This window comes from Aureococcus anophagefferens (assembly GCF_000186865.1).
Source record: "Aureococcus anophagefferens unplaced genomic scaffold AURANscaffold_5, whole genome shotgun sequence".
Taxonomy (NCBI): domain Eukaryota; class Pelagophyceae; order Pelagomonadales; family Pelagomonadaceae; genus Aureococcus; species Aureococcus anophagefferens.
In genome coordinates, this window is record NW_008705565.1 from 1607117 (window position 1) to 1629649 (window position 22533).

At 71.2% G+C, this 22533-nt stretch overlaps 4 protein-coding genes across 4 annotated transcripts; 2 read left to right on the forward strand and 2 right to left on the reverse strand.

The window, feature by feature from the left end:
• Positions 1-6978: 6978 nt before the first annotated feature.
• On the forward strand, positions 6979-8223 carry AURANDRAFT_11763 (hypothetical protein; the record flags this gene model as incomplete). The annotated part of the gene is made up of 2 exons (XM_009036697.1): positions 6979-7995; positions 8089-8223. Coding segments are annotated over 2 exons (1152 nt in total), but the record flags the coding sequence as incomplete, so codon positions are not given.
• A 2121-nt stretch (positions 8224-10344) lies between these two features.
• On the reverse strand, positions 10345-11737 carry AURANDRAFT_22815 (hypothetical protein; the record flags this gene model as incomplete). Its single annotated transcript, XM_009036954.1, has 3 exons — positions 10345-11036; positions 11224-11362; positions 11465-11737. 3 exons carry the CDS (start codon positions 11735-11737, stop codon positions 10345-10347), a joined length of 1104 nt encoding a protein of 367 aa, XP_009035202.1.
• Positions 11738-12117: 380 nt separating this feature from the next.
• On the forward strand, positions 12118-13425 carry AURANDRAFT_22965 (hypothetical protein; the record flags this gene model as incomplete). Its single annotated transcript, XM_009036698.1, has 1 exon — positions 12118-13425. One exon carries the CDS (start codon positions 12118-12120, stop codon positions 13423-13425), a length of 1308 nt encoding a protein of 435 aa, XP_009034946.1.
• Positions 13426-16176: 2751 nt separating this feature from the next.
• ARS11 (putative arylsulfatase) lies at positions 16177-17769 on the reverse strand (the record flags this gene model as incomplete). The annotated part of the gene is made up of 1 exon (XM_009036953.1): positions 16177-17769. One exon carries the CDS (start codon positions 17767-17769, stop codon positions 16177-16179), a length of 1593 nt encoding a protein of 530 aa, XP_009035201.1.
• Positions 17770-22533: the final 4764 nt, after the last annotated feature.

A 22533-nucleotide genomic window follows, 5' to 3' on the forward strand; every position in this document is an offset into this window, starting at 1 on the left:
TGCACCGCCGCCTCGCCGCCCTCGGCGGCGGCGGCGACGGCCGCGGCGGCCGCGGCGCCCGAGACCTCCGCGGCGGCCGCCGCGGCGCCGCGCTCGGTCCGCGGCGCGGCGCTCGCCGGCCGCGCCGGGCTGCCGAGGGACGACGCCGTCGGCGCCATGGTCTCCACCGGCCGCGGCGACGCCGACGCGGGCCGCGCGCCCGTCGTGATCCACGCGGCGCTCGACGACCGCGCCTCGCCCTCGGGCACGACGAGGTGCCGCGCCGGCTTCTGCGGGCTGCGCGGCCGCGACGGCCGCCGGCCGAGCGTCGACGCCACCGTCGGCGGGAAGCGGCTCTCGATGTCCTTCGCCTGGATCGATATGGCCATGGCGCCGGGGGACTCGGCCATGGCGGAGAGCTCCCGCGCGTGATCGCGGCAGCCCGACGTTTCATCGGGTAGATCGTGCCGCTGAGTATCATATCATTGAAGCGGACATCGTTGCGCTGATCTGTGATGGAGGAGCCCTCCGCCGACGCCGCGCCGGAGGCGGCGCCCCTCGACCTCGACGACGCGTCGCCGGCGATGGCGTCGGCGCCGGCGTCGTCGCCGTCGGAGAAGAAGAAGAAGCTCCTCACCGTGAAGAAGGCCACGGCGAAGCCCAAGGCGAAGAAGCAGATGCTCGTCGCGCGCAAGGTGCGCAGCGGCGAGGAGATCCCGCGGCACCAGCTCGCGAACGTGAGCTCGCCGGGGAAGGTGCGCGGCGTGCAGCGCACGGCCTACGGGGGCGTCCTCGGCCGCACGGTCCTGGGGAGCGCGGAGCGCTTCGAGGAGTACGAGGCCGCCGCGCAGCACGGCGACGCGAACTCGCAGGACGGCAGCGAGGACCAGAGCTCCGTCACGGGCAAGGGCAACGCGAGCCCCGGGAGCCGCTCCGCCGGCGGCCGGTCGCCGACGCCCCAGAGCGGGGGCCACGGCGAGACGTTCGACAACCTGTCGGCGAACCCGAAGCAGTACCTCAACGCGCTCCGCGTCGCCACGACCAAGGCCTACGCCGAGGCGGAGCAGACGCGGCTCCGCGCGACGCGCCACATGGAGGCCCTGCACCTCCACGACCGCATGGGCGTGAACAAGGAGGCGCGCGTGCTCAAGAAGTGGGTCGACCAGCAGCGCGACTGGCAGCGGCTCACGTCGGGCCTGAGCCGCCTGAGCCGCAAGCGCCCCGAGGAGGTGCTCATGCTGAGCTCCTGCGAGGAGTACCGCGAGCAGACGGAGCAGTACCAGGCGCTCCAGGCCGCGGTGCCCCAGCACGTGCGCCACGCGGAGCACTACTGGGAGATGAGCCTCCGGGGCCACGGCCAGCGCCTCGTGCGCATCGGCAACATCTTCAGCGGCCTCTTCTGCCCCTTGCAGAAGGAGATCCCCGTGCCGTCCATGATCCGCCGGCCGAAGCTGCCCGGGAGCGCGCTCGCGATGCCGAGCAACGCGAGCGGCGCTCCCCGGAAGACGTGGCGCGACGACCCCTACATGCTCGCGCGGAAGCGCCAGTGGAAGTCGAACCTGGAGGCCTTCCTGCCCCACACCGTCGGCGAGGACGAGACCCAGGGCCTGCTCGTCGTGGGCAAGGACCTGTTCGGCTGGGCCGCGGACGGGTCGCAGGCCGTCGTCGACGCGCTGGAGACGGCGCACCTCACGTCGCCCCTGGAGGACCTCGACGGCCCGCTGGACCCCGTGGGCGAGGACGGCGCGCTGGAGGAGTCGCCGCGGGGCGTCGAGGGCGCGGAGCCGCCGCCGGAGCCCCGGGGCGACCCCTACGCGGCCGTGCTCGAGTGCGTGGGCACGCCCCACCTCCACATGGCCCACGCCGCCGGCGCGGGGCCGTCCATGAACGGCCTCGAGCTGCGCAACGCCGGCGGCACCGTCATCTACTACGAGTGGCGCCGCCGCGCGGGCTTCGCGACGACGTCCGACGAGACCATGTCCTACGCGGCGCCCATGGCGAGGCACTCCGCCGTGGCCACGGCCAACGACGTCACCTTCTTCTGCCCCGCGCCCTCCGGGTCCCTGCTGCCCGGCGAGGCGGAGCGCGTGCGCTTCGGCTTCCGGTCCAAGGTCCCCGGCGAGTTCTCCGAGGAGTGGAAGCTCGTCGTCGTGCCCAAGGCCGCGGTGACGGGCCTGCCGACGCAGGACGGCTCGCCGGGCATCGTCCTCCACGGCGTCGCGACGCCCAAGGACGACGCGAAGCACCTCCGCGACGCCGTCGACGCGCGCATCGCCGCCAAGGTCGGCCTCCGCGCCGCGTCCGACGTGCTCTACGACGACATCGTGGACAAGGTCGCGACGCCGCGGGAGACGCTCGACGCGCGGGAGGTCGAGGCGCAGCGCCTGGCCTTCGAGGCCAAGGGGTCGAGCCGGGGCCTCGTCTACACGCCGGAGCGGCGCGCGGCGCTCGCGGCGCTCTTCGCCGAGGCCAAGGTCGCCGCGGCGGAGATCGGGGCGTCCGTCGCCGCGGAGCTCGGCGAGCCCCTGCCCGCCGAGGACGCGGCCGAGGAGGCGGCGGAGGAGGCGCCGCGGACGCCGCTGGACGTCGCGCGCTTCGCCGTCCGCGCGGCCAAGCTCGCGGCGCTCCCGGACCCCGAGGCCTGGGACGGCGACGTCGACAAGATCGCGGCCATCATCGACGCCATCTACGTGCCGCCGCCGCCGGAGCCGGAGGTCGTCGAGGAGCCGTCCAAGTCCACGAAGGCGACGAAGGACGACGAGGAGGACGAGGAGGGCGAAGACGACGACGAGGAGGAAGACGACGAAGAAGAGGACGAGGAGGACGACGACGAGGAGACGGCGAAGACGCCGGCGAAGCCCGAGATCCCCAAGGACCCGCGCGCGGTCCGCGTCGAGGACCTGCGACAGCGGTGGGTCGGGTTGGTTTCCGCCGCGTCCACCACCGCCGACGAGGACAACAACCCGCGGATGGCCGAGCCCTTCTTCGAGGCGAGCTTCTCCGGCCTCGGCGAGATCCTGGCCAAGGCCTTCGTGGCCGCGGAGGAGGCCGCGGCGCTCGAGGGCGCCCTGCCGCCGCCGAAGGTCGTCGTGACGGACGCCGCGGAGGCGACGGACGAGTCGCCGGCCGTCGAGGCCTTCGACGGCTGGGCGGCGCCCATGGAGCTGGCGGCGAACGTCGCCGGCGCCATCACGGACGGCGGCGACGACCTGGCGCGCGACTCCGGCGCGGCCATCGGCTACGCCGTCGCGGCCGTCGCGGCCGCGGGCGCGCAGGGGCCCGACGCGTACCGCGGCGCGGCCCTCGCGACGGCGAGGCGTTTGTTGGACGACCTCTTCTCGCCGCCCGGCGACCGCGCGGCGCTCGCGGCCGCGGGCGAGGCCGCCGCGGAGGCGCGGGCCGCGGAGGACGCGGCCGCCGCGGACGAGCCCGCGGACGGGTCGCCGCGGCCGACGACGGCGGGCGACGACGACGACGCCGAGGCGTCGCCGCGCGCGCCGCCGCCGCCGCCGCGCCTGCCCCACCCGGCGCACGCCAACGTCGCCGCCCGCGCCGCCGCCGCGGCGCGCCTCGCGGCCGCGCGGCCCGCGGACTGCGCGGGGCAAGTGGTTTTGCTCCAGTGCGATTTGGACGTCGGCTACGCCTTGGAGTACAACCCCCACGCCAAGGCCTGGAGTCTGGAGGAGGCGCCCGAGGCGCCGGCCAAGGCCGCGCGGCCGCCGTCGATGAAGCTCGCGGAGGTGCACCGGAGCCTCCGGGCGCTCGGCCAGGCGCCCCTCGGCGACCCGCCGGCCGCACCGACGCCGCCCAAGGCCGTCGTGCTGCTCACGGACCTCAACGAGCCGCCCCAGGTCGTCGACGACGACGACGAGCCGCCGAAGCCGCGGAAGCCGCCGTCGACCGCGTTGGTCGCCGAGGCGCTCGCCGCGCACCCGGGCGTCGCCGACGGCTTCGACGTGACGTTCGTCGGCGACGTCGTCGCGCTGGAGGCGGCGCTCGGTGCCGTCGCGGACTACGACGAGGCCGCGAACAGCCCCGTGCCCGTGTTTGTGGTCGAGGCGCGCAACGCCGGGAGCCGCCTCTGCGCGCCCGTGGACCTGCCCGCGGCGCCGAACCCGGGCGACGGCTTCGGCCTGCCCTGCTGGGTCGACAACGACGCCAAGGTCGCGCGCGAGGCCGCGGAGACGGCCTTCGAGCAGGGCGACGCGGGCTTCCGGCTCAAGCATCTCGTGGACGTCGTCGTCCACGACGCGCTCGAGTGCCTCCGGCCCCTGCCGCCGGCGACGCCGCGCGCGAGCGACGCGGACGCGGCGTCGCTCGCGAGACTCGCGGACGCGCCGCGGTTCCTCGGCCGCGCGGCGCACCTGCACCGCGTCGCGCTCGGCGACCTGCTGGCGCCGGCGCGGCCCCTCGTGGCGATGTTGGGCGACGAGCGCGCGCCGGGCGTCGCGCCGGGCCTGGCGTCGCGCGCGCGGCTCCTCGACTTCCTCGTGGACCACTGCGACGAGATCCTGCTCGCGGGCCGCGTCGCCCTCGAGTGCCTCGCGGCGCTGGGCATCGGCGTGGGCAAAGTCGAGCCGCCGATCGACGCGGCCCTGCTCCCCGGCGCGCGCGCGCTCCTGGCCAAGGCCGCGCGGCGGAACGTCGCGGTGCGCCTGCCCAGCGACTTCTACACGGGCGATCTGCTGGTGAACGAGTTCGGCGTCGTCGGCGGCGGCATCGAGGTCGAGGAGGACCACGACGACGAGGACAACGACGCGCCCGCGGACGGCGCGGCGCCGGCCGAGGACGAGGACGTCGACGCGTCCGCGGGCTTCGACTACGACGGCGACGTCTCCGACGCCAACGTCCTGGGCGCGGGCGCGGGCCGCGGCGTGCCGCCGGACGTCTACGCCCTCGACGTCGGGTCGACGACGTCGGAGAAGTTCAAGGACAGCATCGGCCGCGCGAAGACGGTCTTCTGGTCGGGCCTCCTCGGCGCCGCGGAGTGCGGCGCGTTCCAGAGCGGCACGCGCGAGATCACGGAGGCCTGCGTCTCGGCCCACGACGACCGCGAGGTGAACGTGATTCTGTGCGGCGGCGCGACGGCCAAGTGGGCCGCGCGGTTCGCGGGCGTCGAGGAGCACGAGTTCGGCCGCGGCGACAGCGTGAGCCACGTCGCGGACGCGGACGGGGGCACGGCCTTCGCCCACGTCCTCGCGGGCGGGCCCCGGCCGACGCCGAGCGGCGGGCCGGCGCCGCGCCTCGACGCGCTCCCGAGCCGCGACCCGGACGACGTCGAGCTGCTGTCCGACGAGACCCTCGTCAAGAAGCAGCGCGAGATCAACGAGCGCGAGGACGAAGAAGACGACGAGGACGGCGACGACGACGGCGACTATTAGGCCTCGCCCCTTCCCCCCCATTTCCCGCGTGTAAGCGTCTTCCGTTGGTTTGGGAGTGCCGCAGCCGCTCCTCGAACGGCTCCGATGTCGAAGACTCTGCGTATAAGGTGGTGGAAATGAAGTGGACTGGCAGCTTTGCTTCACCTTGAACAACACGGCCCGGGCTATCTCAGTCGATCTCGATGGGCTGCCGCTGGGCAGCCGTCACGCTGCTCCTCGCGAGCGCTGCGGCGAAGAGCAAGCGCCGCGAGGCGCTCGAACTCACGCTCGCCAAGGCGAAGCACTGGCTCGCCGTCGAGGAGGCCATCGAGGCCAAGGAGCGCTGGGCGCTGGCGAGGCACCGCACGCTGGCGGGCCGCGGCGACCTCGTCGAGGTGGTCGTCTCCGCCATGCCGCGCAACTTCACCTACGCCGTGCCGGATCCGAGGAAGCTCAAGAAGCTCATGGCCTACAACAAGACGGCGACGCGCGAGGGCAGGAAGATGCGCCTCGGCGGCTACCTCCGGCGCGGCGAGGAGGCGCTCGGCCACCGCGAGACCTACTTCGCGACCTACGGCGTCCCCATGCCCGTGGCGCGGGACCGCACGAGCAAGCGCGTCTTCGGCGGCGAGAGCAAGCACACGTCGCTCAACTTTGGCATCGGCGGCTTCACCGCGATGGGCCGGCTCCTGGGCCTGGGCTTCGTCCCCGTGCGCCTCGCCACGGAGGCGCTGCGCCGCGGCCTCGTCGCCCCGCTCCTCGCCGCCGCCGAGCGGCTCGGCGAGCTCCCCGCGCGGCCGCTCCGCGTCGCGGACGCGCTCCTCGACCGGGGCCTCGTGAAGGCGCTGCCCGTCGCGCACCCGCGGCTCGACCCGCGCTACGGCCGCGTCGCCTCCTTCTACTACCACGCGCTGCGCCTGACGGCGAGCCCGCGCGCCGTGGCCCGCGTCGCCTGGCGCACGCCCGCGGACGCCTGGCGCTGGGCCGGGCGGACGTACCGCGCCGCGGTCCTCGGCCACAAATCCTACGGCATCCCCGCGGCGTTCCTGCCGGCGGGCTGGCCGTCGCACGAGCGGCTCGAGGCGGCCCTGCTGCGGGCGGCGATGGAGGAGACGCGGGCCTACATCAGCCGCCTCGGGCCGCGCGCGGCCGCGCGGCGGAGGCGGCGCATCGCCGCGCGCGACAAGGCCGCCCTGGCCAGCAAAGCCGAGGCGGCCACGGCCCCGGTGCGCGACGAGCATTAAACCTGGCGTACGGGAGCCTGGTTCGCGTTTCGACGACATCCGAACATCAACCCAGAAGGCCCTGCGGCAATGTTTGTGGTTGCCTTTGGCAGTGCACTGGCCAAACCCCAGCTCATCGGGTCGAGGGCTGCCTCTCGCCGTCGCTTGTAGACTTCTCCCCGGCGGCCGGCGCGCGGCGACTTCCCTCGGCGGCGCCACCGCAGCGTCGCGTCCTCCCGCAGCGGCGAGCGCGACCGCAGCGGCGGCCGCCGACTGCCATGTTCTTCGGCGGCCAGGGCGGCTTCCCGGGCGGCGGGATGCCGCAGGGGTTCCCGGAGGGGTTCGGCGGCATCCCGGGCATGGGCGGCATGCCCGGCGGCATGGGCGGCATGCAGCAGGGCCCGCCCGCGGACACGACGAGCCTCTACAAGGCTTTGGGCGTCGCCAAGGGCGCGTCGCCGGCGGAGATCAAAAAGGCCTACCGGAAGAAGGCGCTCCGCATGCACCCGGACAAGGGCGGCGACCCCGAGGAGTTCAAGAAGCTCCAGGCGGCCTACGAGGTGCTGAGCGACGAGGAGAAGCGGGCCATCTACGACCAGCACGGCCTCGAGGGCCTCGAGGCCGGCGGCGGCGGCGGCGGCGGCGGCATGGGCGACATCTTCGACCTCTTCGGCGGCGGCCGGCGGCGGGGCAAGTCGGGCAAGGAGAAGGTCGCGCCGTTGACGTTCACGATCAAGGCCAGCCTCGAGATGCTCTACAAGGGGAAGACGGCCAAGTTCGCGTTCAAGCGCAGCGTCGTCGTCGGCGAGCCGAAGAAGTGCGGCGAGTGCCGGGGCACGGGCGTCGTCATGAAGATGGTCCAGGTCGGCCCGGGCATGATGACCCAGGCCCAGGCCCAGTGCGGCTCCTGCACCAAGGGCTACCGGTGCGCCATGAAGAAGGAGCGCGTCGAGGTCGAGGTCCGCGTCGACAAGGGCGCCGCGGACAAGGCGAAGATCAAGGTGCTCTGCAAGGGCAACGAGCAGGCCGGCGCGGAGACGGGCGACGTCCACTTCGTCATCCAGCAGAAGCCCCACGACCTGTTCACGCGCAAGGGCGCGGACCTGCTGCTGAAGAAGGACATCGCGCTCGTCGAGGCGCTCGCGGGCTTCGAGTTCGTCGTGCCGACGCTCGACGGCCGCAAGCTCCTCGTGCGCGCCAAGCCGGGCCAGATCGTCCGGCCCGAGGTCGCCCGGGGCATCCCCTTTGTCATGTGCGTCGACAACGAGGGCATGCCCAAGTACGGCAACCCCTTCGACAAGGGGCGCCTCTTCGTCCTCTTCCACATCGTCTTCCCGCGCAACGGCGCGCTCAAGCCCGAGGCCATCGCCAAGCTCAAGCGGGCCCTGCCCCCGGCGCTGAGCCACCCGGTCGTGGGCGCGGACCCGGCGACGGTCCGCAAGCTCAAGGAGAAGCAGAAGGCCGCGGACGGCGACGACGGCGACGACGACGACGAGTGCGCCGAGCCCGAGGAGTGCGCCCTCGAGCGCGTCAACATGGACGACTTTGGCAAGGGCGTCGGCGCGGACGGGCCCGAGGGCGGCGGCGACGCGCACGACGAGGACGACGAGGGCCAGGGCCACCCGGGCGGCGGCCAGCCGGGCGTCCAGTGCGCCCAGCAGTAGGCCGGGGGTCGCGCTAAGCTTCCCCACGTATCCCGCGCGGGGGTGCGCTTAGCGCCGCTTGATGCACTTCAATATGGACCTCAACCACGATCATGATGAACTTTTGAAGTAGCTCAAAGGTTTGACACTACTTCAAAGGTTTGGTGGACACGATGGGGGCCACCTTTCTGCTGTGGGCAGCGCTCTCCCACGCCCAGTACTTCCCGCGCCGCGTCCCGGGGCACGCGCGGCGGAGCCTCCAGGGGAACCGCCCGCCGCCGCCGGGCGGCGGCGGCGTCGTGCCTGGCGACGGGGGGTCGTCCGACAGCGGCTCGACGAGCTCGGACGCCTGCCCGGGCACCGACGGGGAGACCTGCGACAACGCGGGTTCCACGGGCTACGCCGACGCGAGCGGCCTGACCTTCGATGTGGCGACGGGCAAGTTCAGCGGCGAGTTCGTCACGAACGGCTGCAACGACCAGCCGCGGACCTACGACGGCGAGCTCTTTCCGGGGACGTCGACGGCGAGCTGCGAGTCGCAGACGATCCCCGCCTACGAGTCGAGCTCGGGCCTGCCGACGCTCGGCCGCGCGGGGATGACGCTCAGCGGCGGGGTCAACATCTACAGCGCCTTCGAGGCGGGCTTCAACGAGTGCTCCGACGGCATGCCCTACGCGTGCTGCGGAGCGTCCTGCGAGGGCGGCGTCGACGTCCTGACATGTGAGGCGCATCTGGAATACGCCTGCACCGACGACGTGAACACGCTCATGTTCATGGACAGCTGCGGCGGCCATGCAGAGCCCTACCACATCCACACGGATCCGGTCTGCAACTACGAGGCGTCGGAGAGCGGCCACTCGACGGCCGTGGGGGTCATGTTGGATGGGGCCGTCGTCTACGGCATCCAGGAGACGGCCGCGTCGCGGCCCTGCGATCTGGATTCCTGCCTCGGCCACGTCGGTCCCGTGCCCGCGAACGACGCCTACGGCATCGACGAGGGCAGCGCGATCTACCACTATCACACGAGGAATATCATTTTAAATGTTGCGTTTACGATGGCTAAAAAACAAAATATGAGTTTGGTATACGTTATACAAATTAGGGTGATACCCGCCCCCGTCGGCGGCGTCTGTCGTACGCGCTGGGGCGATAATGGCTCAATCATACATTAGATTGCGCTTCCCCCAAATATTGCACTTTCCCACGAGGAAAGACACCCAAATCCGTGCCAAACAACACAAAATCCGAGCAACATTTTATATCAAAATATCAATTTTATCACACACTTTTATGAAATCCATGACCAGAATACACTGACACGGCACGGATTTTTCACAAGACCGTTCTATTGGAATTTTTGTGAGAAATTTCAAGACTACAATGGTTCAGACATTTGACACGGATTTGACATCACACTTCTATGGAGGCGCGTGCCACAGCTTTACACAAACCTCGCATAGGATTTCAGGATTTCACAAGACCTACACGAGGACTCCAATGGTGCAAGCACCGCACGCCGGCGGACCGTTGGTCGCGCTCGTCATCGCTGCTGCGAATTCTGCCAATCCTATTCCGCCTATTCCGCCCATTCTGCCTCCTCCGCGCCCCGGGAGATCATCGATCGATTTCGTCAATTCCGCCTATTCTGCCAATTCTGCCAATTCCGCCTATTCTGGCTCGACGTGGACTCCGGACTCGCGCTCGTCATCGGTGCGGCGAATTCTGCCAATTCTGCCTATAGATTCTGCCAATTCTGCCCATTCTGCCCCCTCCGTGGCCCGGGAGATCGTCGTTCGAGCTCGTCAATTCCGCCTATTCTGCCAATTCTGCCAATTCCGCCTATTCTGGCTCGACGTGGACTCCGGACTCGCGCTCGCGATCGTCGTGTTCCGCACCTAGTTTCGACCCGCTTTAAGACAGTTTCTTAGACGAAATTTCCGTCTTCGCCCCCTAAAGGCAAAATCTCGTTCCGCCTCGATTCTGCTCTCCGCCTCGACTCACCTGAACGGTGCACTCTCTAGTTAACGGTGCGTCGCCGCACGACGCCGTTGGGCACACGGGGGGGGGGGGGGGCTGTTCTTTTGAACACTACCGGCGTGTAAAAGGCGCGCCGCGTCCTCCCGGGGAACACCAGAGCTCTCACCCGGGCTGCATGGCGACCTGGCCCGGCGCGAGGTAGTGGTACATCTGGTCGTCGAGCCGCACGACCTGGGACGACGCGATGTCCGTGCCCTCGAGGTGGAGCGCGAGCGTGACGTCGTAGGAGAGGCGGTCGTTGGCCTTGAAGTCGAGCGTGCCCGTGACGCGCTGGCCCGCGTTGACGGCGATCGGTCGTCGGAGCAGGAGCCGGCTCTGGTACCAGTGCGTGCCGGGCATGGACGGCGACGTGGAGAGGACGACGCGCTCGACGGAGCCGTCGAAGGTCGTGTCGAACCAGCAGCCCACGCCGTGCATGATCGCGGTCTTGGTGATCAAAAAGTCGAGCGGGACGACGAAGTCGCGGAGCTCCGCGACGGTGCACGTGGCGAAGTCGAACTTGTAGGCCGCCGCCGTCTCGCAGAGCGCCGACTCGGGCGCGAAGTAGCCCACGACGGCCTGGCTGAAGTACTCCTCGAGCGCGTCCTCGTGCAAGGGCGTGAGGTCGACGCCGTGGAAATCGCTCGCCAGCCAGAACGCCGCCTTGGCCTCCTGCTCCTGCCAGAGGGCGCCGTCCGTGACGGGCTGCACGAGGATCGTGCCCGTCGACGGCAGCATGAGCCCGCCGGGCCGCAGGAACCGGTCCCGCGCGGCGACGAACGCCTCGAGCATCCGCTCGTGCACGAGCAGGAAACCTAGGAAAAAACGTCGCGTCGCGGCGCGCGGGGACGGCGCGGCGGTCCCTCTTGCGTAAAAAAGTGCCCTCGGAATGAGCTGAGTTGAAGTTTCTCGTTCACGGTCGGCCCCGTTTTGGCGGCGCGTCAGAATAGGATTGTTCGGAAAGGAGGTTCGTCACCGGGCGGAGATTTTTTTTAGAAGCACGGACGCGGACGAACGCGCCGAGGGGCTCGGAGACGATGACGTCGACGTGCTCGGGGATCGTCACGTCCTCGACCTTGCCCTTGACGACGTGGACGCGGAAGTCCTTGTCCATCGCGTCCCAGGCCGCGTCCGCGGAGAGCTTCGCGGTCGCCAGCACGCCGGAGCCGGCGGCCGCGGGTTTCGGCGACGCCGACCCGTCGGGCGCGTAGCGCGCGAGGCGCGCGTTGGCCATGGCCGTCACGAGCTTCGCGGCCTTCTCGGCCATGCCGGACGCCTCGACGGCGTAGACGCGGCCCGCGCCCGCCTGCGCGGCGAAGAAGGAGAGGATGCCCGTGCCGGCGCCGACGTCGAGCACGACCTTGCCCGTGAGGTCCGGGGCGTTGGTCACGATGGCGCGCCGGTACGTCTCCGTGCGCACGGCGTCCTGGAGCATGTTCTGCTGGTGCAGCAGCCGCGCGTAGTAGACCCCAAAGGGCGACGGGTCCGGCGGCTTCTTCTCGTCGTCGTCGTCCATGGCGCTGGCCAGGGCCGACATCGCGTTCAGCGGCCGCGGCGCGCGCGCGGCGACGTTGCTGCCGGTCGAGCGGCTGGCTCGCGGCAGCCCGGGCGGCTAGCGGCTCGCCGAAAAACCTCGAGGCAAATCTCGAGGCTCGATCGACCCGCCGCGCCTTCTCCTGTCGCGTCGCGCTCAGCACACACCTTGCCGCTCTGCTGCTCCACCCAATTACTCTAACAAGTCCCTAGCACCCGTCCGAAGCCCGCGTCCCGCTCGATTCCAGCGCGCAGCCCGGCAAAACACACACTCGCTCGCCGAAGCGCCGTAACCAGACACACGCCGCCGCGCGCGCGCCGCACGCGCGACGCCGCGCCGTCCGCCGCAGGTCGCCGCGGACCATGTACTCGAACGTCGACAAGCTCCTGACGCGGCCGACGTCCTTCGGCAGCGAGACGGGCAGCCTCGCGGTCGGCGAGTTCGAGGCGTCGCCCGAGGTCCGCGACTTCGTGACGAGCGAGTGCAAGGTGCTCGTCGTCGGCGCGGGCGGCCTCGGCTGCGAGATCCTCAAGGACCTGGCGCTGTCGGGCTTCGCGGACATCCACGTCATCGACATGGACACCATCGACGTGTCGAACCTGAACCGCCAGTTCCTGTTCCGCGCGAAGGACGTCGGCAGCCCCAAGGCGACGACGGCGGCGGCGTTCATCAACGCGCGCTGCCCGAAGACGACGGTCACGGCCCACGTGGGCAAGGTCCAGGAGAAGGACGGCGACTTCTACGCGCAGTTCAACGTCGTCTGCTCGGGTCTGGACAACGTCGAGGCGCGGCGGTGGCTCAACTCCATGCTCGTGTCCCTCGCCGAGGTCGACGACGACGGCAACGTCGTCGACCCGAGCCAGATCATCCCCATGGTCGACGGCGGCACCGAGGGCTTCCGGGGCCAGGCGCGCGTCATCATCCCCCGGTTCACGTCCTGCTTCGAGTGCAGCCTCGACTCGTTCCCGCCGCAGAAGACCTACCCCATGTGCACCATCGCCGAGACGCCGCGCCTGCCGGAGCACTGCATCTCCTACGCCCAGCTCGTCGAGTGGCCCAAGGCCTTCCCGGACAAGTCCGTCGACACGGACTCGCCCGAGGACATGACGTGGATCTTCCAAGTGGCCGAGGCGCGCGCGCGGAAGTTCGACATCGAGGGCGTCACCTACATGAAGACCATGGGCGTCGTCAAGAACATCATCCCCGCCGTCGCGTCGACGAACGCCGTCGTGTCCGCGGTCTGCGTCAACGAGGTCTTCAAGCTCATGACGCTCTGCTCGCAGAGCCTGAACACGTACATGATGTACATGGGCAACCACGGCGTCTACACGCACACCTTCGAGTACAAGAAGAAGGACGACTGCCCCATCACGTCGGCGCGCGTCCGCACGCTCGCCGTCGCGCCGACGATGCTCCTCGGCACGCTCATCGAGTCCATGTGCGGCCCGGACTCGGACCTGCGCCTCAAGGCGCCGTCCCTGACGACGGCGAGCCAGTCGCTCTACATGCGCAAGCCCAAGGCCCTCGAGGCCGCGACGCGCGCGAACCTCGGCAAGCCCCTCTCCGAGCTCGTCGCCGACGACGACGAGATCACCGTCACCGACGCGATCTTCCCGGGCGACGTGTCCCTCACGCTGAAGCTGTCCTTCGAGTGCGAGGAGGCCGCGTAAGGACCGGGGGAAGCGACGCGGGTGCGTGGTCGACGCGGGCTAGGTAGTGAAATCTTAGGTATTTCGACGCCGCGGCGCCGGCGGCGTTGCCGTCGTATGTGCAGGTCGATCCGCGTCACTCGGGCTGGGCCTCGGCCCACGACTTGCCGCAGCGGTTCTCGGCGACGACGTCGCGGAGCAGCTTGAGGACGAAGAAGTTGAGCGAGCAGAGGCCCGCGAGGACGCGGAAGACGCCCGCCCAGCCGACGGTCGGCACGCAGGCCATCGCGAGGCGCGCGCCGAAGAGCGAGCCGAGGGCCACGGCGGAGAAGAGCACGGAGAAGATCTCGCCCGCGTTGCGGCTGCCGAAGAGCTGGGGCGTGACCGTCACGTACATGGCGTTGCTGCCGCCGAGGCAGAAGATGCACGAGCAGACGACGGCGAGGAACGCCGCGCGCGAGCGCAGCGTCAAGGGCAGCGCGAGCATGTTCAGGATCTGCAGCAGCGTCGTGGCGTGCCAGGACCGCTGGAAGCCGTAGAGGTCGATGAGGCGGCCGAAGGCGAGGCGCCCGAGCCCGCCCCAGACGCACGACAGGCCGCCGACCATCGAGAGGAACGCGTCGTCGTTGACGACGGCGGCCGCGTCGGACTCGCCGAAGCGCTTGTAGAGGCCGATGACCGTGTGCCCCGGGGCGAACGCCAGGAACCCGACGAGCCAGAGCGCGCGCAGCCGCCGCGACCGCACCGCCTCGCGGAAGCCGGCGCCGCCGACGCCGTCGGCGTTCGCGCGCCACCAGCTCGGGGACCAGAGCCGCGCCGCGCGCGGCCGCTCAAAGTCGGGGTTCCGCTGGACCAGCAACGACCCGGTGACGCCGACGAGCGCGTAGAGGCCCGCGAGGCGGCGGAGCATCTCGTCCCACGCGAGGCCCTTTTGCGCGAGGCTCGTCGCGACCTTGTTGAAGAAGAACGCGCCCGAGCCGAAGCCGAAGAGCGTGAGGCCGTTGATGAGGCCCCGCGAGTTCGGGAACCAGGAGCCGCCGGCGTACATGGGCGCCGTGTAGGCGATGCCGGCGCCGGCGCCGCCGCACACGGAGTAGACGAGGATGAACGGGAGCAATCGCGTGCAGTACGAGCTGAGCCACGTGCCGGCGATGAGGACGAGGCAGCCGATGAGCGTCGTCGCGCGCGCGCCCCAGGCCTTGTCCAGCTTCGCGCCCAGGGACAGCGCGAGCGCCTGGAAGACGATCATGATCGGCAGCACCTGGACCGCGTCGGGCGTCACGCCGGGCCGGTCGACGCCGTCGAAGAACCGCAGCGACGGCGTCACGTACGACAGGTAGTTGCCCCAGCAGTACATGGTGCCGAGCATGATGTGCGCGCACACGCCGCCCGCCACGCTCAAATAGCCGCGCACGAGCCGCCGCCGCTCGACCTCGCCGCCGGACGCTCGCACGGCTTTCGCACCCGCGCGCGCATGTGTGCGCGCGACTTTCCTAGGCTTCGGTGGCACTTTCGAGGACGGCGCGTTGAACGCCAACGACGTGGCGAGGCACACGACGACGAAAAAGCTCGCTCGCCGCGAGACGACGGCCACCATCGCGCGTCACCAGCGATGTTGCAGCTCGCGCAGAGTGCAATGGCTTGTGGCAATTAGCCCTAGCGGCGCAGCGTGCGCACCGCCCGGCCGCGTCGTTGCACGCCTCCGCACTCAGTTCGCGTGCCTGTTGTGCGCACCGCCGGCCGCGTCGTTGCACGCCTCCGCACTCAGTTCGCGTGCCTGTTGCGGTATTGGCAGCTCCGACTCAAACAAGCATGCTCAAGGCGCTCTGCCTCGTCGCGACGCTCCGCAAGCCGCGCCTCCCTTTCACCATCCGCCACCTCAACCGCATCTTCCTCGACCGCGACGAGGTCGAGGCATCACGCGTGACGCTCGCGCCCGAGGACCGGCGGTCGACGCACATCCGCGAGATCATCTGGCAGCGGAGGCCGCCGGAGCCGGGCGCGACGCTCCGCGTCGGCGTGCTCGACGGCGGCGTCGGCGACTGCTCCGCCGCGTTGACGAGCGACGGCGGCGTGGCCCTCGACGTGCCCCAAACACTCGCGGACGAGGCAGCGCCGCGACCGAAACTGGACGTCGTCCTCGCGTTGCCCGCGCCGCTGCGGCTCAAGCGCGTCCTGCCCGTGCTCGCGAGTCTGGGCGTCGACAAGCTCTGGCTCGTCGGCAGCGCGAAGACGGAGAAGGCCTACTTCGGCGCGAACGTGCTCAAGGACCTGCCGAAGCGGAAACCGCACGAGCGGACCGTCGAGCCCGCGGAGGTCCCGCGCGGCGCGCTCCGGGACTTGCTGGTAGAGGGCGCGGAGCAGTCGGGCGACCCGGCGCTGCCGCGCGTCGCGCTCTGCCGGTCGCTCAAGGCGGCGCTGCCGCGCGTCGACGCCGCCGCGCTCCGGCTCGCCGCGCACCCGGACCGGGGCCCGGACTTCAAAGCGCTCGACGACGCCACGGGCGAGCTGGTCTCCATCCCGCGCGCGCGGCGGCTCCGCGACGTCCCCGGCGCCCAGGGCCGCGCCGTGCTCGCCGTCGGGCCGGACCGCGGCTGGGAGGAGCCCGCGGAGCTCGCGCTGTTCGACGCCGCGGGCTTCGACCTCGTCACGCTCGGCGAGCGCACGCTCCGCACGGACGTCGCGCTCACCGCGCTCGTCGCCATGGTCCACGACCGGCTTTCGTAACAAGAGCGATTAGAGAGTTCCGGCGCGGCGGCGACGCGCGCGCGCCTAGGTTCGACAGGAGTACATCGAGTCCGCGTCCGCCTCCCAGGGGCCGATGAAGCTCTCCTTCGCGTTCCAGACGTCGAAGGCCTTCATGCCCGCCGGCGGGCACATGTAGCACTCCGTCGACCCGGCGTAGTGCTCCATGAGCTTCTTGCGCATCGTGGCCGCGAGCTCCGGGTGCGCGTTCGCCAGATCCGTGCGCTCGTTCGGGTCCGCGGCCAGATCGAAGAGCGACCCGTTGACGAGGTGGTCCGTGATGTCCGTCGTGTTGTAGCGCTCCAGGAACGGCTCCTGGGTCGTCGGCACGGGGTAGTTCGAGTAGTTGTAGTCGATGATGAACTTCCAGTTGTCGACGCGGATCGCGCCCGTGAGCTGGCCGCCGGCGACGCAGTGGTCCACGCCGTACAAAAGCTCCGTCCGCGGCGGCGTCGCGAGCTTCCGGATCGAGTCCCAGTGGTCCGCGCCGGACACCTCGGCGCCGAGGAGCGTCGACGACGACCGCAGCACGCCGCGGACGATCGTCGGGATCCAGTCCGTGATGTGGACGATGCCCTGGTAGAGCGAGCCGCTCGCGCGGTCGCCCAGGTACTTGGGCGCGTGCACAAAGGCGGGCACGCGGCAGCCGCCCTCCCAGTACGTCGCCTTCATGCCCCGGAGCGGCCAGTTCGAGCCCGTGTTCGACTCGCTCGTGCAGTGGCTCTGGTTGCACGTCGTCGGCACGGCGCCGTTGTCGCTCGCGAAGAGGATGACGCTGTCGTTGTAGGCGCCCGTCGCCTTGAGCGCCTCGACGACGCGGCCCACGGACCGGTCCGCGTAGTTGACGACGGCCGCGAAGACGCGGCGCTCGCGGTTCGTGAACGGCGCGAGCAGCTCGGCCTCGTTCCGCATGAACTCCTGGGGCGCCGACGTCGGGTAGTGGGGCGCGTTGAAGGAGAGGTAGAGGAAGAGGGGGTCGGTCGCGTGGTTCGCCGCGTGGCCCTCGACGAAGCCGACGGCCCGCTCGCGGAAGAGGTCCGTCGTGTAGCGCATGGACGCGTTGGCCATGGTCTCGTCCTCGTTCCGCAGGTCCGGGAAGCAGTTCGGGTTCGCGCAGTAGCCCCGCGACGAGATGTGGCTGAAGTAGGTGATGTCCGCGCCGTAGAAGCCGAAGAAGTGGTCGAAGCCGCGGTTGTGCGGCAGGTACTCCTCGTTGAAGTGGCCGATGTCCCACTTGCCCACCATGTAGGTGCGGTAGCCGCTCTCCTGCAGGTACTGGGGCAGCAGCTTGTACTTGAGGGGCAGCCCGATGGGGCTGTCCATGACGATCGTGCCGTGGCTGATGCCGTTGTGCATGGGCAGCACGCCGCTCAGCAGCGCCGCGCGGCTCACGGTGCACGTCGACTGCGTGTAGTACTGCGTGAGCTTGACGCCGTTCTCGGCGAGATCGCTCAGCACGGGCGTCAGCGCCGCCATGTCCGTCGACTGGTAGCCGATGTCGTTCCAGCCCATGTCGTCGAAGAGCACGTAGACGATGTGGGGCGTCTCCGGCGCGGACGCGACCTCCTCCGGCTCGGGCAGCGCCACCTCCTCGGACGCGTCGGCGGCGTCGTCGGTCATGTCCTCCATGGCCAGGTCCTCGGGCGTCGTCCCGGCGAGCTGGGCGCCCATGGCCCCGATGGTCACCATGATGAGGAAGCCGAGGAAGATCCCGAGCTTCGACTTGCGCGTCGACCCCTCGGCGACCTCCTCGTCCCCGTCCTTGATGGACTCGTAGGCATCGCCCCCGGCCATCGCGACGGCCAGGCAGCCCGCGGCGCTCGACGACGCGGACCAGCCCCAGGCGTGCGCGAATACGGGCTGCAACGAAACTAGATATGAAATTCAAGTTATCGTTTCTAAGTCTCCGCCCACTTCTCCGCCCGGGGGGACTTCCGGGGGGCTCACTTGGAGCTTCCTCAGGACCTCAAAGTCGACGCCCGTGCCGACGAGGTCCAGGTAGGCGAGCCTCTCCGGCCCGAACTCCGCGAGGAGCCACCGCGAGAAGACGGCGTGGGCGCGGTCGGCGACGCCCGCGCGCGCGAGGTCGTCGATCGTCCGATCGTCGATCTTCGCGACGAGGGCCTCGGCGACGGCCGTCGACGCCGTGCCGAAGAACTCCGTCGACCCGAAGGGGTGCCGCACGTAGGCGTCGCGGTAGAGCCGCTCGCCCCGGAGCGCGGCGAGGTCGACGTCGCGCCAGAGGAGCACGTCCGGGCGGCAGCTCAGAAAGACGTCGTACGCGAAGCCGCCGCGCCGCGCGGCGTCGAGCGCGAGCGCCAGCGCCGCGCCGAGGGAGTGCGCCAGCGACGCCATGTAGTAGCCGTCGCCCGCGCGGCGCCGGAACCACGGCTCCAGCGGCGGGTTCTCCTCGAAGACGCCGGCGGCCAAAGGTCCGAACGCGTTTTCGAAGCGGTCGCGGAGCGCCGCGTGCCAGATATGCGCGTACACATCGACGGCGAAAGGCGGGTTCGCGTCGATTATGTGCTTCCGGTAGGCGGCCGCGCAGCGCTCGACGTCGACGAACGCGCCGCGTTGATCGGCGAGCGCGCCCTGGTACCCCGCGGGCGCGTCGACGCGGCTCACGGCGCCGCGGAAGACGAGCGCCGCCCGCTTCGTCTTCGCGACGGGCCGCGGGGGGGTTTCCGGCGACCTCGCGTCCGCCTCGTCCGCGCCGTAGCAGGCGGCCGCGTCGGCCCGCGCGCCGGACGCGCGCGCCGTCGCGACGACGTCGCCGTCGCCAAAGTCCAGGGCGACGTCGGCGAAGCCGAGCTGCCCGAGGCGCCGCGCGAAGGCCGCCGCCTCGGCCGCGTCGACGTCGCCGCCGAGGCCGTTGGCCGCCGTCGCGTCGAAGCGCCGCGGCTCGAGGCGGTCGCCGCGCCGCCGCAGCGGCAGCCACACGGACAACGTGCCGTTGGCGCGGAGCGCCGTCGCCGCGTCCGCGGCGACGAGGCAGCGCGCCGCGGCGACGAAGCGCCGCTCGTCGGGCCCCTCGGCGTACCGCGCGTCGCGCGGGCGGCCGCGCCAGAACGCGCTCGGGTGGCCGTGGGCCCAGGCCGCCGCCGCTTCGAGGTCCGCGCCGTCCGCCGCGGACCGCGCGCCGCCGCCGGCGACGAGGACGAGGTCGTACTCGTCCGCGGGCGCCGCGAAGACGCCGTCCGCGGGCGCGAGCGTCGCGAAGCCGCTCTGCCACGCGTGGACCCGCCGCCGGTCCCAGCCGTCGGCCGCCGCCGCCGCCAGGGTCCGCGCCGCGTGGGCGCCGACGAGGTCGCAGCCGTCGACGCGGGCCCAGGCCGCGAGGCGCAGCAGCGCGACGACCGCGCCGCCGCCGGGCCCGCAGTTCGCGACGAGCGCGTTCGCGCCGCGCCAGCGCCGCGGGTCCTCGGCGACGACGCGCGCGACGCGGCCGTAGAAGGCGGCGCCGCCGGCCCAGGGCGCCGGCGGCGCGAGCTCCAGCGCGCGCTCGTAGAAGAGGCGCTCGCTCGCGAAGAACCGGTCGAACGCCCGCGGCGCCGCGGCGCCGCGGAGCCTCCCGTGGGACGTCGGCCGCTCGCGCGGCCGCACCTCAAGGTCGTGCGTCGCCGCCTCCGTGCCGAAGGCGCCGGCGAGCGCGTCCGGAGCGCCGAGGTCCCAGTAGTCGGAGAAGCGCCGCGACACCTCGGCGCGCAGCGCCGGGCCGGCGTCGGGCACGACGACGACGTAGCCGTTGATGCTGACGGGCACGGCCCGGAGCGCCGACCGTAGCGTCGCATCGAAGTCGACGTCGACGGTGACCGCTGCAGCCACGGTCAGGGCTAGGAAGCCGCGCATCGCGCGGGGCAGCCCTGTTCAAGAGATCGAAGTTGCAGACGACGTTGAAGAAGTGGTGCGCCCTGCGAGCGGCGCATAACCCCCGCCCCCGTTGCGCGTTGATGGTTGAGTTTAGCGCGGTGAGGATGGGTCTCTGTGCAGGGCGCTGGTCTTTTGAGAAGCTACGGCGACTCGGGGAAAGGCGGGGGCGGCGTCGGCGGCGGCGCGGCGGCGGCGACGCGCGGCGGCACCGGCAGCACGCGCGGCGGGATCGCGACGGGCCGCGGCGACCGCGACCGCGACCGCGACGCGGACCTCGACGACCGCGACGCGGACCGCGCGCGGCTCGGCGGCGGCGCCCCGGGCGGCTCCGCGAGGTGCTTGTTCGACACGAGCGCGTACGCGCAGAGGCCGTGCTTGGCCACGCGGCCGTTCGCCTCTCCCGCGCGCGGCGTGCCGTGCCACACGGTGCCCGGCACGAAGATGGCCCGGCCGTCGCCTTGGGCGGAGTCGCCGATGTCGATGACGAGCGCCGCGTCGAAGACGGCGAAGCAGAGGTCGCCTGTGCCGATCGGCACGTCGGGCGCCTGGCGGCCGGGGACCGCGATCGCTTCGACGAGGTCGCGCTCGTCGCGGTGGAACGGGCAGCCTGGGAAGGACGCTGTGATCGCGCGTTGCTCGCGGGACGATCGGACGCTGGAGCACGCCGTAGCTGCGGGTAAAAGCCATGGACGGCGACGAGAAGCGCGTCGGTCCGTCGACGTCGATCGGCGACGCGCCGAGGCCGTCGACCGACCGCGCCTTGAAGACGTCGTCGGCCTTGGCGAGGTGGGCCGCGCGGTGTCGCGCCGCCGCGGGCAGCACGGCGGCCTCGCAGGCGCCGAGCCTTTCGCTCGCGCGCATCAGGGTCCGCAGGAAACCCGCGTCGCTCCGCAAAGGTTCGCCGTCCTCGTCGCCGTAGGCGTAGGAGCAGAAGATGCCCCGCTGGTCGCGGTGCCGTCCGAAGCAGTACATGCTGCCGTCCTGGACCAGGGTCCCGCGATCCTGGCACGGCATGTGGCGCGCCATCTTGTCGACGGCCTCCTCGACGCCCCGCTTGTCGTTTAGCTTGCGGACGACGTCGCGCGCCGCGAGATTCAGGCTCGCGAGCGGCCCGCCCTTCTGGCCGCGGCGCGCGGGCGCGACGTGGCCGTGGACGGACACGCAGACCTGCGACGCGAGGGGATGGTCGCGGCGCCCCGGAATTCGCGGACGCGGGGGGCACTCGCGAGCGCGTAGAGCCCCGTCGCGCCGGCCCGCTCGACGACGACGATGTCCTCCGAGGCCCCGAGGTAGCGCCAGCCCGCCTTGTCGCGGAGCCAGCCCGGCCGCAGCCGCGTGTCCTCCAGGCGCAGCAACGACTCCGGATCCTCGCCGTCGTCGAGGCGCGACACCATTTCGCCGGGCCGCCGCAGGACGACGACCTTCGATTCCACCAACACGTCCCAGGAGAGGTGACATTCGCCGGTGGGATCGCAGCCCGGCACGAGCGTCGCCTCGATGACCGCGCGCGCCGCGTCCGAGCCCGCCGCGAGCTCCTCCTGCTGCGGCGGCCGCAGCTTCTCCTCCATCGACGTCGTCTCCTCCTCCTCGTCCGACGACGCGTCGACGAGCACGGGCGCCGTGTTGCAGCGCTTCACGACGGCGCGCGGCCGCGCCGCCGCGGGCGTCGACGCCGCCGGCCGCGCCGCGGGCTTCGCCGCGGGCCGCGCCGCCGCGGGCTTCGACGCCGCCGCGGGCTTCGACGCCGCCGCGCGCTTCGGCGCCGCCGCGCGCGCGCGCTTCGCCGGCGGCGGCCGCTCGGCGCCGGTCTCGCCGACGCGAGCGTAGGTGAATCGCGGCGACGTCGGGTACGCGGGGTCGTACGCGGCGCCCGCAGTCGTCGCGCGCCGCGCGCGCCGCACGCCCGACGAGTGCTCCGCGGAACCTACGACGGGCGGGCGCGTGTGGTGGCGGAATTCAGAAAAGAGCGACGAACCCAGCGCGGCCGAAGGGAGCGCGTATCGCTTTTGTTTCCAGCTTTGGCCCTCGAATTGGATGACGACGATGTCGCCGCGAACGGCGACGACGCGCGCGAGGTCGCTGGGGCGCTCGAGGCGGTAGACTAGCTCGCCCACTGAGAAGTCGAGCGTATCGTCCTCGCGCGCGTGCGGCTTCTTCACAATAGAACCGTCGTTGTCCAGCTCCTCGATGGCCTTGTCCTCGGGATAGAAAACGTAGTGGCCGCCGTTGGGCGTGATCTCCGTGATAATCGCATTGTACAGGTAGCCGTGCCAGTAGGCCTTGACCGGCTCGCCGACCTCGAACGTCGCAGCGGGCTCTTGCGTTGGCGCGACGGCCGCGTCTGGGTCGATGTCCATACTCTGTCACGATCACAGAGATGCACTTCCCGCCAAACTTAAAAAGTTTGCATTGCGACGCTGCAGCCCAGATGCTGCCCCCAAAGGTGCAGCCCCTCGACGAGCACCACCAAGGGGATATAAATCTAGATGGGGTGGCAGGCGAAACGCGAGGTCC